General features: G+C 43.5%; 2 protein-coding genes across 2 annotated transcripts; both read right to left on the reverse strand.

Moving 5' to 3' along the window:
- Positions 1 to 1761: 1761 nt before the first annotated feature.
- LOC116323112 (thymosin beta-12) lies at positions 1762 to 4430 on the reverse strand. The gene is made up of 3 exons (XM_031743371.2): positions 4290 to 4430; positions 2869 to 2981; positions 1762 to 2769 (listed from the first exon to the last, which is right to left on the reverse strand). The coding sequence occupies exons 2-3, from the start codon at positions 2966 to 2968 to the stop codon at positions 2738 to 2740; spliced, it is 132 nt and encodes a 43-aa protein (XP_031599231.1). The 5' UTR covers positions 2969 to 2981; positions 4290 to 4430; the 3' UTR covers positions 1762 to 2737.
- A 2337-nt stretch (positions 4431 to 6767) lies between these two features.
- Positions 6768 to 18098, reverse strand: LOC116323111 (ribose-phosphate pyrophosphokinase 2-like). The gene is made up of 7 exons (XM_031743370.2): positions 17791 to 18098; positions 14316 to 14499; positions 12115 to 12213; positions 11653 to 11777; positions 9493 to 9666; positions 9258 to 9417; positions 6768 to 7844 (listed from the first exon to the last, which is right to left on the reverse strand). The coding sequence occupies exons 1-7, from the start codon at positions 17910 to 17912 to the stop codon at positions 7752 to 7754; spliced, it is 957 nt and encodes a 318-aa protein (XP_031599230.1). The 5' UTR covers positions 17913 to 18098; the 3' UTR covers positions 6768 to 7751.
- Positions 18099 to 19286: the final 1188 nt, after the last annotated feature.

The following is a 19286-nucleotide window of genomic DNA, read 5'->3' on the forward strand; positions in this document are numbered from 1 at the left end:
CATCCAGAAACTGTGTGTCCATTAGTTCCTGCTAAGTGTAGGGGGACGAACAGCCTGCTAATAGAGTTGCAACTATAGAGCACGTCCACTGAGCAGCCGTTAATCAATCACTTCCCTCTGTTAAATTAGGCCAGTTTCAAAGACATGCCTTTAGTTTGAGTCACCGTGCTGCAGAGGCCAGATGGTTGAAAACGTCTGAACAGAGACAGCACGGCAGAACGCGGCGCGTTCATAATCTCCCAAGTGTTGAAAACACGCCAGGAGGACAGGTTTGATGTCGAGTGCGTGCCAGGGAGAAAAGCTCTCTGCAAGGACAACAAGCATCCAACCGCCCAACCCCCAGGACGTGACTCAGCAGCAGCTGTTGCCATGGGTTACCAGGCAGGACACCCATAGGATCCCAACGAGCTCACAGTGCTGACACATCTGACGCACCCCTCCCCTCAAATCTCTCCTTTCCCCTTCTCCCCTAGACAGCAGCAACTCCACCCCGATTCTCCGTCACTTTCTCTGGGGGTCCTGATGCAGTGGAAGCGCACAGCATGCTGTGGAAGTGCAGGCGGTTGTAATCCCATCTGAGTGAAGACCTGGCCCGCTCTCCCTGCCATAGCCACTAACCCTCGCGCCCTACCCCTCCTCCTCAATGCAGATTAATACCTTATTAACAGCCTCTGACTTAACACTAATCCACTTACACTAGCACGTAAGATCTTCGGACTGTTATATGGCCCAAGATCAAGCCCGTCTTTGGCCTGAGAAGAGGCAAACTCTGACGATGATGATGTCTCCTCTTTGCATTTGTCTTTAGTGATTGCGAGCCCCCACCCCGGGGAAATACACGGAGTCAGTCCTGCAGCAAAGACTCATCTGACTTGCTTGCAGAATTCATTAGCTGATAGCTCAGGCATTCATCGCTACGCCCGTGCTAAGCAAGCCAATGAGGGCTCTGCTCCTCCAGAGCCTGAATAAAAGCTCTCTCGTGAATTATGTCCACCTTTACAAATGCAGCAGGTTCTCTGCATGCATGCTGCTGACGGGAAATCTTACAGATGTCATGGTAATGACATTAAGGCTGTGTAGGCGGTGGCTAAATTAGGACTAATGCAGTTTAGGGTGAAGGGCTGAGCAAATCTCCTGCTGGGTCACAGCCATCCTGTCCCAATAAGCCACTGCTCACCAGTGCACCAACCCTGCTAATAGCTAACTTGTTATAGGTACACCCTTATTCTCACTTTCATTCAGTATAGCACGTTCATGCTGCATCAAATCACACCTGTAGCTTTTAGAGTGCCCTACACAATCAGTTCCTCAGCTGGTCTAGTCTACTTCCTGAACTTGAGACTATTTGCTCCACAGCTCAGGCTTTTAAAGTGTAATTCGAGCTGACAGTGGTGTTCACAGCTTCCACTAGAGGAAAGATTCATGACAGGTGGTTTAACAACTTTCATTTCCCTTCCGCCACCTCGACACATACACAACATACTCATCTCCTGTGCTGGTAAATCCCTACTGTGGAAGCCATTTAAGCCTTTCAATGGTGCCTCATCCGTTAAGTAAGGCTATAGGATGGTAAGAGTGTGAGGTAGTGTGGAAAGTGGGTTAGACTAAGACTTGAACTGTAAGCTGGAGCCAATTTAAATTCCTGCTAACTGTACCTTCAAGTGTGAGGATTGTGATAGAGCATGCAGCAGAGGGGGTGGGGGACTGGGACACTGACTAAAAACCTATTTAAATGTTCAGATAAACACTCTCGCAGCACACTTCTTTAGTAACAAATTCTTTTTTATTACAACATTTCACTGCTTTTTTTCTTTCCATTTCTGGTAATGGTTTGTGGCAGAGTAACATGACTGCTGGGAATATACAAAACTCCAAAAGAATTTCGCTCTACGGTTCAAAGCAAACACATGGAATCGATTGGCAGAATCATTTTTTTCCTTTTCTCTCATTTGAAACAATTCAGAGACAACACAAAAGCCATCCTGAATCACTCTACAAAACAAACAAAAAAGGGCCAAAGCACGTTACATTTTCACCGCATCTCCCAGAATCTAGATGGCATCCGTTACACTTTTTTAAATCCTTGTGTACATACAAAAGAAAAAAAAAAGAAAACACTGAAACAACAGTATCAGTTTCTTTTTCCAGGTTGTGGGGGGGGTTACATTTTGGCCAGCGTACAGACGAAGTTGTGCATTTCCGAAAATTAGAAAAACAATAAAAACAAAACCAAAAAAAGCTTGACGCCTCGGCTTTGGTGCAAAAGCAGCCACACAGAAAGTTGGGTGGTGGTTGGTAGGTTTTGGTGAGACGGTGATGAGCTTCCTGGGAGGCAGGCCACGCCCCATCCCTCAGGCCTCTCGCTCTCGCCCTCTTGCTGCTGCATGTCGATCTTGGTGGTCAAGGCGGTGTTAAAACGAGAGACGTGCACATTCACGGACCATCTTCCGCAGTCCCCTCCCCTCCCTCTCTGCCTCGGAGAAATCTTCCTCATCTCTTCCCTGACGGAAGGACGAGCATGACGGTGGTTAAAGGTGACAGTAGTAAAGGGGTGGGGGAAGGGGTTGGGGGTCGGGGTGGGCGCTCTGGCGAAGGCATCATCCATCCACAGGCTGTGCAGCTTGGTTATCGTTTCATAATTTCGGTTACAGAGTTATACAGCTAAAAAGAAGTGACTGAAAACAAGGCAATGCAGGAGGGGTGAGGGGTGTACAGTGCATGACGGGAGGTGGGGGCTTCACGACGTCGCTTGCTTCTCCTGTTCGATGGCTGTGAACGAGAGGAGAGAGGAAAGAGAAAGAGGGGTAAGGAATGATACGAAAAGAATCGTGCAAAAGAGAGGAATCCAGAAGAAATGAGGACACCAACTTTCTTTTGTAGGCAGGGGATTCTTCTCCTGCGTCTCTGTCTTCTTCAGCTTGGACTTGTCGAACTTCTCCACCTCTGCAAGGTCGGGCTTGTCGCTCATTGTTGCAGTTAGTCTGAGAAAAGATGGAAGGAACAACCAGGGAGATGATTAATGTTAGTCCTCTTGCCTCACAACGCAAAGTTGTGCAAAAAAACCAAAACACCAAATATACACAGCACATCAAATCTGACATGTCAATGACTTTTATTTTATTTCTGGAAAGGGCAGAGAGCACCCGAGCATGTGGACCACGCTGACATTTTTAATCAGTCGAAGGGCGTTGCCTAAAAATCTCAGCCACCAGAAATCGACGGCTCGAGTTGAAGTTGACTGCGCAACCGCAGACTACTTTTTCCCTAGAATGTGCCGCCGATGAGTCCGCCTTCTTTTGTTCGCCTGCGGCTCAGCCCTGCCTGATTTGACTGCCTGCCATCCATCCCGTTACCCAACACACACACACACACACACACACACACACACACACACAAAAAGCGCGCATACACAACCCCGGGATGTTGCACACAGGGAGGGGGGCAGACAATGAAGCCAGTCCAAGGCGTTCAGCGCGCATTTACATAACAATAGGAGTTCCCATGCTGGGCAGAGCGAGGAGAAATATGAGGGAGTGAAAAAAAAAAGGAAAAACTGCAAACTTGTGCGCATTATTTAAAATATGACGCTGAGTGAATAAAAACTAACATTCTAAATGTTAAATATGGATTTATGAGCGTCCACTAGCATGGAAACTGCGCACAACATCCGCAAAATTCACTTGTCACGTACTTCTCCCTTTGGGGCGCAATCTTCAAGGAACCACCGCCCTGACTGGCGTTCAGCTGCTTCACTAAGCTCGTTTAAAAAAAAAAAAGAAAAAAAAATTCATGCTCACTTTTTATTTTTAACCTCCACCCTAAAAATTTGCTCGAACAAACCCACGAGGGAAAATATCTAAATGCATGGTTTTATGAAGGGAACCAGGTGGGTGCAGGGCTCCCTCTCTGACTCTCTCCCTCACACTCACACACACACACACACACACTCAGAGCAACAAAGGAAATGGGCTGATATGCTTGAGACAAAGACGCTGCACACACGCCCACCCTGCTGTCACATTTACACTCTGATGGGAGCTTAAAAAAAATCTGCAACCCTCTTAACTCACGGACAGAAAGAAAAGAGGGGAAAAAAATCTAATCATCTTCTCTCTTTTTTTTTTTTTTTTTGCTGTGGCATCACTTTTGGCACAACATCCACTCCACTGCGCATTAACCCGCATCGACTCCGACAGTCTCAACTCTCCCAGCTGCACACGGTGAAGCACAAAGAGGCTGATCACAAAAAAAGAAAACCAGCATGAGATGCCGAGCAGCTCTTTACTCACCGATGTGTCGGCTGATGTCTGGAAAGGTTGTGCTCGGCGCGCTGTTGCAGCAGTAGTGGCGCGTCTTTGCGCAAGCGTTAGATATACTCAGAAATATGCTAATGACATCTGACATCACCGCTTCCCCAGACCGTCCTCCGTTGCCCCCTGCTGGAGGAAAGCTCTGAATCCTCCATCCACACACACACATACCACCACCACCACCTCTTGAAGTAAGCTCTTAGTATTATTATTTTTACCTGGCAGATGAAAGGAATGGAAAGATGTGGATTTCTGCTTTTTGTGTCTGTGTTTTTACTGTGAAAGCCCCACTGAGCTGAATGGTACACTCCACTCTAGTTTCATAACATGATGCCACTGCACTGAGTGTAACATCAGCACGCGTCTGACTGAGTGGCTCTTTTGCTTTCGCTCAGTTTGATCTGGAAATCGCTCTCTGAAGGCCTGACCTGCGGAAAATTGTTCAAAAACTGTGTCCTTCCTGATATGACTTACATGTGCCACTGACTGCACTTCCATGCGTGCTGGGCTCCACCTGGTGGCAGCTTCATGTGAACTGTGCGTCTCCCTCTTTTTGCAGCATTTCCATTGTGATTAATTTGTAGATTAGACTGGATTCAAGATGAGTTTCTCCAAAGGATCTGCCTTTAAGTGGGAAATCCAACCATACATTAGGGAGTTCTATACTAAATTGTGACCTTTGACCTCCTCAGAGACTCCCTGGACGTCTTTATCGAGACTCTGATTAAACTGAAGAAATACATTTCTTCCACAGAGGGCATGCTCAGAGGCTTTGATTAGGAAAATATAGACAGTAATGCACCGATACAGAAATATAAGCAAAACAATGAAAGTAAAAGTTTAGGTCTCTCTTTGAAGTCAGGCCACTCTGAAGGGTCATCAGACATGCCGCCTCCTCCCTATCCTGTCACACCACCTCTCATTATGACCTTCAACACATCCACGGATCTTCTCTGTGGTCTTCTTCTTTTCCTCCCACCTCAGTGGCAAGAGCTTTGATACTGAAAGCTCTCTGTTTAGGCAGACTGCAGGTAAAAACTCTGTGTTAAGAACCATGTATGTAAGTGCATATAAACTTTCTTCCATCACCTAGCAACAATTCAGCTTTTCTGCGTGCATTCACACAGTCAGGCTGTAAACAAGGTCTCGCACAGGACTCTGCGAGTACTGACTGTGGCCCGCAGAGGTTAAGTCCAGATATGATAGGATCCTAATTTGGGAACAGTTAAAGGTGTGACCTCCTTTTAGACATCAGAAACAAGTCAAAGGGCCTCTGAGATAAAGATAGAAAGATAAAAAAAGTCTGTCTTAAGTAAGAGGTTCCATGCTGTAACATGAACTGTGTATTTGTGCAAGTTTACAAGTACTGTTCAATTGTTCTTTAACTCAAATATGTAATCAGCCAATCGCATGGCAGCAACTCACTTCATTTATACATGTAGACACGCCAAGACCTGCTGAAGTTCAAACTGAGGATCACAATGGGGAAGAAAGGTGATTTAAGTGTGGGCTGGTCTGAGTGTTTCACAAACTGCTGATCTACTGAGATTTTCCCACAGCCATCAGAATTATCTGAAAAAGAGAAAATCTCCATTGAGCAGCAGTTCTCTGGGAGAAAATGCCTTGTTGATGCCAGAGATCAGAGAATGGCCAGATTGCTTTGAGATGATAGGAAGGCAACAATAACTCAAATCATTTCACAACTGAGGTAAGCAGAAGAGCGTCTCTGAGTGTGAAATGCGTTGAACCTTGATGCAGATGGGCTACAGCAGCAGAAGACCACACTGCGTGTCACTCCTGTCTGCTAACAATAGCAATCTAAAGCTACAGTTCAAACAGGTCCACCAAAGTTGGATATTAGAAGACTGGAAAACGTTGCCTGGTCTGATGAGTCTTGATTTCTCCTGTAATATTCAGAAGGTAGAATCAGAACAGCTCACTCTGGTGTAACGGTGTGGGGGATATTTCCTTGGCACACTTTGAGCCCCTCGAGCATTGTTTAAACTGAACAACCTGCCTGATGTTTGCTGACCACGTCCATTCATCTTCTCATCGTTTCTTCCAGCAGGATTATGCACCATAACCCTCAAACTGGAGTTCACTGTACTCGTACAGCCTCCACAGTCACCACCACAGTCTCAATCCGGTAGACTGGAACAGGAGGGTGTGCACCCAACAAACCTACAGCGACCGTGTGATGCTGTCATGTGAATATGGATCAAAATCTTTGAGTGTTTCCAGCACCTTACAAGACAGTTCAAGCAGCTCTGAAAGCAAAAAAGGGGGTCCAACCAACTACTAACAAGGTGTACCTAACAAAGTGTCAGGTGAGTGTATATCCCACCGAGGATATGTCAGTTGAGAACATTTTAACCCCTATGTCTCCACTTTTACAATGTTGCTGCTCATGTTTTTCTTTAGTGCCACTAAACAGGAAGGCAGAGATGATGAGAGCTTCGGTAAGCCACTGTCAAAAGCTTTATTGTCAAAGTGTTACACAGAGATATATATATAAAAAGAGAAGAAATCACATTTTTATGCCAACTTTTCAATCCACCTGCAGGCAAATGTGACCCATTACAGGTGATTCACCTTTAAAAAAACAAAACAAATCATGGCTGAAATCTACACTAGAACAAAGCTTTATGCTCGATTTCTCATCATGACCTCTTGGGTAAGCATCCTGTACACCTCGTATTCATAGTTAAATCTCCTTTTAGTGTGATTCTCAGGAAGGAAGGCTGCCCTAATGTCGTGCATTTGAACCAGGCGAGTCTCACTAAAAGAAACGAGGAACTAAAAGAAAGTGTTCGCAGCTCTCTGACTCGACTATGTGCCCGCGGTCACGTCGGTACAGTTACACTCGCCATGCAGCTTTTTAAACTACACTAGGAATACGGCACTAAGCTTAAACTACCAGAATCAAAGTGTTAAAGAGTTAGGCTACAACTATAATACTTTCAGCGGCTCTTACAAAGCAAACACTTCAGTGACAGCAGGGGACGGGGATACATTTTCATGTTTTATTACTTTGTGAAGCATAATGGGCCATAAATATCGCTGACCCCATGACACAGTGGAATGCTTAATTTAAAGTGAGGTAAAAATAATACACGGTGTTACATAATGGACCCTTTGGTTAAAGTGGAGGCCAATGAGTGATGGGCTCAAGGTTAGCAAGACTGAAACTGAAAGAGAGAGGGGAAAAAAAAAAAAAAAAAAAAAAAAAAAGCTCATAAATACAAAGTTGGTCTTTGGAGGAGGAAGTGATATTTCACTCTGTTCTGCTGGGTGAGATGTAAAGGACAATGTGTGGGCGTGACCTTTAAACAGTCACATGGGCTTTTGGCTGAAACCCATCAGGCCTCTTTTGTTTTCAGCCTCAACTGGAGGAGGTGTGCCCGAAAGCGTTGGCCCCATGGCCTGACGAGCTCCTGTTCTCTACAAGGGTACGTGGCTGAAGAGGTAGGACACGGACTCGCCATTGTGGGTTCTCCTGATGGCCTCCGCCAGGATCATGGAGATGTCGATGACCTGCAGGAAATAACGAGTTTGTAACGTGAGATAGAAAGTAGCACAAATCACATCTGCTGCATACCTCCTCCAGCCTTGCTCTTCTTCTTTTTCTTTTGCACGGCCTGTTTAACTGCACGACAGCCATGGCTGGCCACCCTGTTTCTACAACTGTTTGTGTATAAAACACTTTTGTTTAACACATTTTAACAACGCTCTGGCCAGTGTTCATCCAGTGAGCACAGGCTGACAGATCACCGTTTACCCCAACATGCTGGGTGTGAAGCACTCACAACAGTTTACTCTGGAGGAGGCTGTAAAGTTTCCTGAAAGGAGCCTGATACGCGTCGATGAGTCAGTGAGGCTCATTGATGACAGCGATGCTGAGGGGAGTTGTTGAGGATTTCCAGACCTTTGCAGTCGGTAAGCGCTGCTGTTTTGTTGTTAGGGAAACTTTCTTTGAAGTGGCTCTAACGTTGTCAGACTCGGACACTTGGTGAATGATCTCTCACACCATGTCAAACTGTTCAGAGGGAAAGTGTGACTTTCAGGAAATTTGAGCCCAACGTTAGCCAACATTATGCTAGCTTATAACCAGCTGTTGTTGTTGTTGTGTAGCCAGCTCTTGTCAGCTATTTAGAGACAGAAGAGTGGCATGTCTGATATGCAGACAACAAGTAATTTTCAACAACATTGGTAATAAATAAGCACGTTTTCATGTGTCAGAGCCCCGAGTTCAGCTCAGAGATGAGCCTTGGAGATAGCAGTGGAGGAGGAGAAAGACATAGTAAGAAAGAGATGATGAAAATATGTATAATGGTCATAAGTAAGTTTTAATTTTTCTTTCTTTCTTACTTATAATTAACACGTCTATTTTTGTAAAGCTACATTTAGGTGTTTGAATTCCCAGGAATCTGGAAGTTTGTAACAGAATTAAAGAAGACCGACTTACAACAGCAACATTTCTCTGAAGGAGAGAAACTGCAGACAAACAAAAGCTCAATCTGACGCCAAGTGTTTGCCTCAGCAGCTATATCACATACTCCCAACACATCAAACTGTAAGCTAAGAACCAGGCCTGTAAATCTGAACAGGTCATACCACTGGATGTCACTGTTGTATTCCATTGTGATCTTACAGTGTGGTTCTGCTCAAAAGCTGAGCATTTTTAACCACGGCAGAACTATATGAGGGAGTTTGAGGAACTTCACCTGCAGTTTTACACCTAATTAGCCAAATTTATTTCCTGGAAAGTCAGACGGGATCCACACTATCCACCCCTGAAGGTCTGGACACTTTAGCACCGCCAAAGTGGTAAACTGGTAGAATAAGCTGCTGCACTGCTGTAGCCAGTGGCGATCCCAATCAACTGAACATCAGTCGGTTGAGTTCTGTGCACCATCTCAATCTAAAGACAGCAGGTGTTGTGTATACCTGTATTTTCGGGCACGCCTTCATCTTCTCCTCCTGTGGGATGGTGTTGGTCACCACCACAGCCTCAAATGGGGCGCTGTTGATGCGAGATATGGCCGGACCTGAGAATATGCCGTGCGTGAGGATAGCGTAGACCTTCACAGCTCCAGCATCGATTAGCCTAAAAGTGGAACAATTACCAAAAAAGTTACTACATTTTTATAAAACGAGCCAAAACCATCTAAGTGACACTGACTTGTCAGCAGCGTGGCAGATGGTGCCGCAGGTGTCAGCCATGTCGTCCACCAGGATGGCCACGCGGTCCTTGACGTCACCGACCAGCACCATGCGGTCCACCTCGTTGGCCTTCTTCCTCTCTTTGTGGATGAGAGCGAAGTCCACATTCAGACGGTCCGCGATGGACGTCACGCTGAGCAGAGGACAGGAAAGAGGAGGGATATGCACAGACTCAACCCTTAATTGCTTCTCAAACAAGTCGACTACAAAGCTGTCACTGAAATCCCTGGAGTGCGCCCCTGTTTCTCTGGAGTATGACATCAAATAACTTCCAAAATGGCAAGCAGTTGGCAAACTAAGCAGATGATAATCACCAAGGTTCTGCTGATCTCTCCTAATGTCACTGTGAAAAGACTCAGAGTTAAAGCTTTAATCAGCACTCGATATGCACATCAGCCATCTGCAGCACCAGCAGACCCTGAAGTACATTCTCTTTCCCCCTACATTAAACATTGAAATATATTTTCCCACATCATAGATTTACACTCAATACAAACAAATGGCCAAACAGATGGGGGGTTGGGGGAGGGGGTCAGTGCATCTTTGGCAGCCTGTGTGTTCTTGATATGACGAGGTGCACGGCCACTTTCAGGACGTTTGATGTGGTCGGAGTCACATCCCTCAGAGTTTTGTCTTAGCCGTGTCATCATGATGACCACCACAGCATGATGCTACCTCCACCATGCTGTGGTGGTCATGTACCAATCAGATGATACTGGGCAGGTGATAAAATATAATGTGACACACAGGATTGGGGCTAAACACATAAGAGCCTTTTGTCAGTTTCCGTTGCCTCTTTTCCACTAGCATAGACCCAACCTACTCTATTTCAGTTGTTTTCCATTAGTAGCACTTCAATGTGGGTGGAGTTGTTATAGCAACGTGGCCCGGATGTCCTGTGATGTCATTTGTATGTGACACAAACACAACACAACAATGGGGCACATCGAGGTGATGGTACACCTGCTGCTAAACTGTTGGTTAGTCTGGAATAATTTTTCTCGTCCAATCGGTGGCACGCAGTCTGTTGACGTCACATTTTAAATGCTACCACCCAATGGGAAACCCTAAAAACAGAGTTGAGTTGAGCCAAGTCAAGCAGGTGCTGGTGGAAAGGAGGCTTTTTTACTAAGGAGAAGCTCCTGCCTGGACACTCTACCATAAAGCCCAGGTTTTATGGCCTTTACTCCGCCAAGGTTGCTGTTTGGCTAGCTGCCCATACTCTCCTTCAGGAACTTTCCATGCAGCATAATTTTTTTGTAGTGATCCCATAACGTGTGCTTAACACACTCCTGCCTGAGCTCTGTGGGTCATTCCTTCAACCTCATGATGTGGTTTTTGCTCACAGTCACTATCAGCAATGAGGATTTGCAGACACGTCGTTGCTAAGGGTGAGCAACACAGCCCCCAAATTATATCACAATACTCATGACAATACAGAAAAAAGAAATACTGAACTGTGTTTTATCAGTGACTGCAGCTTGCAGGCGGCAGCATTTATTAGAGCAAACACTAATTTTCCATCCTACTTTTCCAATGAGCCGCTGCCACTGATGACACACTGCCTAATTCAAAGAGTAAATCTACTGCCACGAGGTGCCGGCAGCAGCAGCAGCATAGTAACACAACTGCAGTGACATAGCATAAAATGAGCCTGCACAAGACAGTCTCACACTAGAATTTAAACTGAAAACATTGTTCTACCTGGGATCTTCGTGTTGGGTCGAGCGCTTTAAGGAGTTGCTTAAAGCCCTCCTTTACCATCACATCAGTAATTTTCATCCACAGCACGAGGGAAAGGACATGCTACGCATTGCTATATCGCTGATAACGCAATAGAATAATACAATTGCGTACAGTCAGATATGGCACAGCCTTGCATGTCACATTCTTGCATACCCAAAGCTGGACTCCAGTCATGATCCAGAAACCTCTCAAAGACGCTTAGGAGACACAGGCATGATGGGACATGAAGTTTGAATTTGAAGACGGAACAGATAAATAAAAACTGTGGTCATAGTTCACTGCATACAGTCCGTCTGCAGCTGATTAGCATTTCACATCATGCAGAGATACGTGGTGCTCCTTAACCCCGTTATCTCGTATCGCTGCCGCTTACCGTTTTGCTCCTCCTGCATCTGGAGACACGATGATACAGTTCTTCCACTCAGGAATGTGTTCTTTGATCCACTGCAGGACGGCGGGCTCAGCATACAGGTTGTCCACAGCAATGTCGAAGAAGCCCTTAAAAACAAAACGATAATTAGCTTTTTATGTATGCAAACACAACACGTGTAGCACAAATATAACTGGATCAAAACGTACATTCGCCTTCAAATCACTCTGTTAAGAAACTGCTGCTGTGAAACTGGCAGCTTCACAACTGACAGTTTAATATGAAGCTACCAGCAGTATTAGGTCCATCTACAAGCACCTGTGCAGCCCTCTAAGTCACCCGCCTTGATTTACTTTTTAGTGTTAATGTGTGAGATTTAGAGGTGCTAACATGATCTTTATGTGGCCATTTCTCAGTCTTTCCATCAAGTTTGGCAGTAAGAGGTGGAAACACTGGTGCACCAACCTGGATCTGTGACGCGTGGAGGTCCATGGTGATGATGTGGTCCGCACCAGCCACCGACAACATGTTAGCCACCAGTTTGGCTGATATGGGCGCTCGGCTCTGAAAAAGCATCGAGACACAGTCGTTCGAGGTAAGTATTCACGGGTAAATACACTGAAAGGACTTTTCTCCCTCCTTTATATGGTGACGATACCGTTTGTATAATCATTTTATGTTAACTCACAGCTTTGAACATTTATGCTGATGTTAAGCAGCCTTTCAGCCAGCCGGCCTTCCTTTTCACACATTTTATTTACAAAAATGAAACTAAAGCTATAAAAGTTCTAACAACCTAAATAAAACTCCTCCCTTGTTTTGCTACAAAGTTCAAAGTTTATGTGTTGCAACTGTCAGATGCTGAAGCAGAGGCACATGCAGACTGCTCTGTCTTTGTCAGAGTCCTTCCTTTTGGGGTCACTCCAGCAATGTAGGTCTGGCTGCCGCTCGGGGCCTGTGCTGTTTAGCTGATGCGTCTACTCGAGAGACGCCAGGAGACGTGCACGTCAGGGCTTGTTGACAGAACACTCGAATACGTGTTCATGACGGTGGAGCGGCGCTTATGCCAGCGATTAGACTAAATGGGGAGCTTGGATATTCATGATGGCTAGATGCTCACTGCATCAGGATAAAGTGAGCAGCTGTGAGTGGAGTCTGAAGTATGTGAGAAAAAGATTTTAGCTGTCAGGAGGACGTTCATTATTCACCTGAAACACATTACAGCTCTGTAAAAAGTTGACCCTTAGAGTTGTTTTCTCCATTCATCTATTTTCTTCCACTTATTTAACGTGGAGGTGGGCGGCCTCAGAGATCCAGCTTTTTCAGCTTTCATAAAATGTAGCAAAACTTTAAAAAAATCTAGCACAAAACGAGCTTGTTGTTCAGAATGAATATGGTAAATATTCCATTTTAAAATGGTTATTTTATCCTATAGTGCAAAACTCTAGAGCCACACCTCATGTCTTTACAGTTTGCTGGGGAAATAGGTGTGCAGATTTGTTGACGCTTGTGCAAACAGAACAGAAATACAACATATAGGACAAAAACAGAGTTTGTACAATTCTAATGAGCTTGAAAGTCAATATTTACCTTTATATTTCAACACAGCCTGAACTCAAGGCCGGCTGTCTTGTCATTTCTTTAAGTAGTATGTGGATTCATCCCTCCATCACTGCTGCTACTGATTTTCAGTCCAGTTCTTGTGTAATCTGACATACATCAGCCTTTTCGCCTGTTTCCCTTCCTTAAGAAGTATAACCTGACAGCCACCAAGAAATGCACTATATTGGACTATATATGTACTATAAACCCCAGCGACGGCTTTGCTGTTTGTGTTGTGAAATATGAACCGGGTTAAGTTTGTATAGCATTTCCAAACGAACAGAATCTGAAATCGGCACGTTTTTAAAGTAACATCTTTATCTAGTGTAAACAAGTGGATTAGGTAAGACAAAGGGTTCACAGAGCTTTGACCCTCACATGTTACGCCCTCATGTGAGGGAAATGAGACTTTATTAAATAAGTGGAGCTCGGCGCATACGCAGGCAGAGTGAAGGTGGTGGAAAACAAGCAGGAGTCAGAGGAGAGGACACTAATTCGCTGGATAAGTACCTCTGCAGGTGCTAATTAGTTGAAAACCGTGGCCATCTCGCTGCTTCGTACAGACGTGATTTTCCACACTGATCACATTAACAACTGTGGCAACACAAGATAATGATTTACAAGATCAGCAGCTTGAGTCGGTTTCTGACACGTCAGTCTCTGACTGCAAACCAACGCCGCTACTGACCTTGTGGGATTTCTTATTAAAACATCACTGGGATTAAGTTAATACGTCAACGTGCCAGAGGGAAAACAAAAACATTCTTCGGGGACCTGTTTGGTCTTGTTCTTGAGATTTTGAAATCTGCATTTTAACGTCTCCTACAAAGACAGATTTTCACTCATTATGTGTTTTCCCACTCGAGCCGGTGCCCACAGGACCATTTATATTTGTATAAGCTTACAGCTGCACTGCAGCCTGCTCATAAATGCCAATTTACAGGGTTAAAGTAATATAAATATATATGTGTAGTAGCTCGCAGGAACAACCACAGAGGATGTTTGTAGTTTTTTGGTTATGAACACTTTCTGGTATTAGGGTTTAAGAGTGGTGAGGCGTTTACCTTGTCCTTCTTGTCCTGTCGGGCGTAAGGGAAGCAGGGGATGACAGCAGTGACACGGGACGACGAGGCGATCTTGCAGGCGTTTATCATGATTAGCAGTTCCATTAGGTTGTCGTTAATTTCCCCACAGCCGCTCTGAATGATGTACACATCTTCACCACGCACACTTTCCCCAATTTCCACACTGTATAACAAAAATGTAGGCAAAAGAATATACTTTACACCTCAGACTAGAGCTAGGACTGAAACCAAGCAGCCACACAGACACATCACCCTGTGATCTTTGAGTAAAACCACCCAAAAAACCCACAAGACCGAAGAGACAATGCAGCCAATGAGACATTTGACAAAACGACCAAAACCACTTGTAAACAGACAATTCAACCAATGTGGTACAAGACCACAGAGACTTTAAACACAACACAAAAGCCACGAAGACTTTAAATGACCACAAAAAAAAGAGAGATGAGAAACAATCTTTAGAGTTTCTAAAGACGCAGAATGTATCCTCAAAATTACCAAAGAGACTCAACGCAGCCAAAAAAGACCAAAGAAGACAAATAAAGTTAAAAAGATTCAAAGTCACCAAAAACAGACTCAAAATGACCCAAAAAAGGAACTAAAAAGGAAAAAAAAAGCATAAAGAAAACCAACAGGCTAAAACCACTTCCAAAGAGATACAAGTCAGAGGCACAAAACAACAAAGAGAAACTAAACACAACACTAAACAGCCACAGAGACTTTAAAAGACAGAATATAGCCTCAAAATGACCACAAAAAAAAAATCTCCAAAAGGCCAAAGAAGATGCAAAATTAGCTACAAAAAGACTCAAAATAACCCAAAAAGAATCCAAAATGACCAGAGACATAAAATGACCACAAAGACAGAAAAATAACTTGGCCCCAGTGTCTTGTTGCTTAAATCCAAGTAAAAGAAAAACTCAAGGATAGATTAGCCAAAACAAAAAAAAGTACTCAACCACATTATATTGTAAATCTATTTGATATTAAAACTACTGTACTGTGTTCTGTGATGCTCATAAAACCCCCAACAATACATTTACCTTTATAAGCAGCGAGTGTTTGCCCACTCAGCTGACACTCACACCAAACTGCACTATGGGGCATTGCAGGTTTTAGTGTTAAAGGGCAAGTTTGGGCTGAGTCCCTCTGCTCTTTGGGAGTACGTTTGGAAAATTACCAGCTCTGTAAAAATCAGATTGAACGTCAATCACAAGAAGAAATTCAGTGTGAAGCTGACACTGTGTGTGTGTGAGACATTCCTCTGTGGGAGATGACCAGGTCCCATCAACCTCAGTCATGTGATCACTGCACGCACAGCTATACAGAGGGAGAATCACACTGCCACAAAAGCTGCATTTTTTTAATGCGTGGGATGTTTACATGTCCGTTTGTGGTCAGCTGTCCAAAACTCAAACATATTAAGTGTGATGAAGTGACAGCAGCCACTACTCTGTTAATATAAAAAGCTAATGTAATCCAATTACTGATCTACTCTATTGTTCAGGTTCCACTATCTGCAGCTTGATCTGTAACCGCAGCAACAGGTCAGCGTATTGAAATCATTTGAATAAATCACTGAATGATCTGACCCGGATTCAATGCTAGCTTTCTTTTAAAGGACAGGTGATGTTAAGAGGTCATCTCAGACTTACCCAAATATTGATTAGACAAACAGTTAATAGAACTTAATTACATTAGCAGAGACTGTGCAAACACTGATACTGTATATCGCTCCTATGTCTGCAAAGTTAGTCCACTAATAGCCTCAAATTCTCCCTTTATTCTCTATGTCTGTGTCTGGGTCTTTCAACTCCATTAGCTTGAGCTGAGTAACAGTAGAGTATTTTCCCCAGCCTGATCATCAAGAAAAAAAAAAGCACAAATAAAAAGTCTCCATGCCGTTTTATTCCCATGGATTTACGCTCTTGTTTTTGTCACAAAGTGAAGTCTTAGTCGGAAGCTTTGAGAAGAGCTGCCATCGCCTCCCTTTATTGTGAGAGGTTGAGAAAATAATCTTTGTTTTGTGCCGCACAAACAGCTGCGTTCCCAGGACAGCAAACTCCCCGCAGATAATCAAGAGTTTTCCCTGGATTTTTCTGTTTTTTAAAAGCTGTGGGTGGAAAAAGGATCCAGACACCTTTAAGAGAGTAAAAGCGCTATACAAATACAGGCCATTTACTATTTACCAAGAGAGACTGCAGATTACCAAACAACAGATGCAGTCGAGTGCACGAGGATGCTTTTAATCCAGAGTGCATCACACAAGGAAATCATCTCTGAGTAAACCCAGCAGGAATTAAATGCTCACTGCCCCCGCCCCCCCCCCCAAAAAAATCATGACACTATATTACTCTTGTTACTCCATCCAAAAGAAGCCCATGCAGCTCCATATGTGCTGAATTTGAAGCTGCTGGGGACTGAGAGCTTGGGTTCAGCACAAGCATGCGAACAGGCACGCATGAAACCAAAAGGTCATCCCGCAGAAGGGTTCAGACAGGCTGCATACATTCAAGGCCACAGGCAGTAAAAGTAATAAAAGGCCTGTGGAAAGCTGAAAGTTATTAACCAAGGGTAGACGCATGCGTGTGGGCACTGTATAAACTAATAGTGAGCTCGGCTATTGTGGATATAAGCTCAAATTAAGCGCATGTGACACAACCAGTGGACAGTTAACTAACTTCCCTCATACACAGAAACACGAGATGTGGTCTTATTTAACATTTAATGTATCTCTGTGGCTGCTGTGGCGTTTTTAAATGTATCCTAATGCCTTTACTAGCGTTTAGCCACATTTCGGTCTATGAAGTTAACAAGCTAACTCAAGAGTGTGTTAAAATGACAGCAGGGTAACCAACATCCATTATCGGACGTAGCTGTCCCCCGCACACCAGCGCACTTTAACCAAGGCAACGACGAGCGAGGCTTGAATCAGTTATACCGTAATAACCACAATTTAACTTAAATTATTTAACAGCACTAACAGTCTGTTCCCTTCTCAAAAGTAGCATCTTCCTAGCTAACAGAAAATCACTTTAAATGGCTACAAAGCCGAGTTTTATAAGACACGAGCTCGTTGTGGAGTTTGCGACGCAGATACAAAATACGGCATTAACAAAATGTTACGTGACGCTGGTTTACACCTGTTGTTTTGAACGCACGCAAGGCAGGTGAACAGAGCATTTTAAGTAATAAAAACAAGTCCTCAATGATAAGGATAGCGCAGGTGTCCGATAAAGGACACCCCAACTTTAGCAAGCTAACCTGCTGTGTTTACATGTGGTTAGCTAGTCACGTGTAGACGTGAATAGTAAACTATTGTTAGCCAGAAGCTAACCCTCCCACATGGGAGACACCGAGCTAAAGCACTGAGGGCAAAAAGAGAAGACAATAAACCCGTCACGCGTTAATGTCAAGATAACTAGCGCGGTCTTCAAATCCCAAATATACTCACCATGTCTCCTGGTTGCTGAATTTCTTCGTTATCACTTTCCCCAGCTCCAGTCCCAGCCGATCCGCTACTTTCTGGGACAGGTCGTGGTGGGAGCTCCCGCTAAAAAGCACGATGTTAGGCATGTCCAAAAACCTGGAGCTGCTTGTTCGAGAAAAAGAAAAATGAAAAAAAAGGTATAAAAGACACGAGGAGGTGTCCTCGCTTTAAGGGTGCTTGGGGGGGAAGAGAAGGGGGAAGAAATGAAGCTTAATGTTGGAGAGTAAGCATCGCACCGCTCTTGCACTGCTGGGACAGTCGGCGGAGAGGAAATACGAGCTCAGTGTTTGCACGGTGAGGGGAAGTGCCTGCCCCTCATTGGACGGCAGAGCTGTCCACTTATAAATGAAGTGCGTTATCTCAAGACTGTTTGACATCATCTTTCAAATCGATCTTTTTATTGACTTACACTGTCCCAGGTTACCCGATGTCTTCTCAGATTTCACCGTGTATCATGTGACTTTGTTACCTTATAAATTAACTTTATAATATATTGATACTATAATCAGAATCAACATTTTTATTGCACAACAAATATATATGCTATCCCATTTAGTGCACAGTAAGCAATCTCTTAAACTTTTATTCTATATAAAAAAATATATATATACCCATTTTCATTTATTGTTTGTCGAGAGCATCGTAATGTAAAATACCCCAGCTTTTATGCTGTTATAATGTGACAAACTAATTGTTAAATATTCTTATGAATTAATAACTACACAGCTATTATTCATTCCAAGAGAAACAAGCTTTCCTTTTTAAATTCGCTATTAATTATTAATACACGAAAGCTTTTCCTCATACTATTCTCATTAAGGATCAATCCATCTAAAATCCTCACATCCTCACATTTTTTCCAACATTTTCCACTCGACGACCCCAGATTTACCCAAATATAGTATGGTTCAACGTTTGAACAAATATACTAATTGCTGTGAAATTGTAGTTTTATATATGAAATACTTTTCTAGGTTATTTATTTATTTATGAAAAATTGTCCATCCAACTACTTTACCTTTCATTTTTCTTTTTCTTTTTTTGACTTTAAAATCTAAACCAATGTTTGAACACGACATTGACGTCAGAAACTATTAAAGATAAAAGCCTGAAATTTTCACTGGCGTTTCTGGGATCTGTAATGTGGGACAGATACGTTGAAAAATAGCTGAGTATTGGGTAGTTAAAATATTTTTAAACATTCAAGCTGTCCTGTAAAGTCACACCTATTAACACATATCAATAAAAATTAAAATAAAAAAAAACTTAGCATTACAACAAAAAAAAAGAAAAAGACTAGTGATAATTTTTGAATGGTATATCGTTGTATTTCACAACAATGCAAAATGAAGCATATAGAATATTTTTAAGAAAATATTTTATCACAAAAGTGAATAAAGTTATATTTTCACTCAACTTTCATGCTGGATTGAGCAAATATGACAACCTTTACCATAAAA

The sequence above is a fragment of the Oreochromis aureus genome, linkage group 23 (assembly GCF_013358895.1).
Source record: "Oreochromis aureus strain Israel breed Guangdong linkage group 23, ZZ_aureus, whole genome shotgun sequence".
Lineage (NCBI taxonomy): Eukaryota > Metazoa > Chordata > Actinopteri > Cichliformes > Cichlidae > Oreochromis > Oreochromis aureus.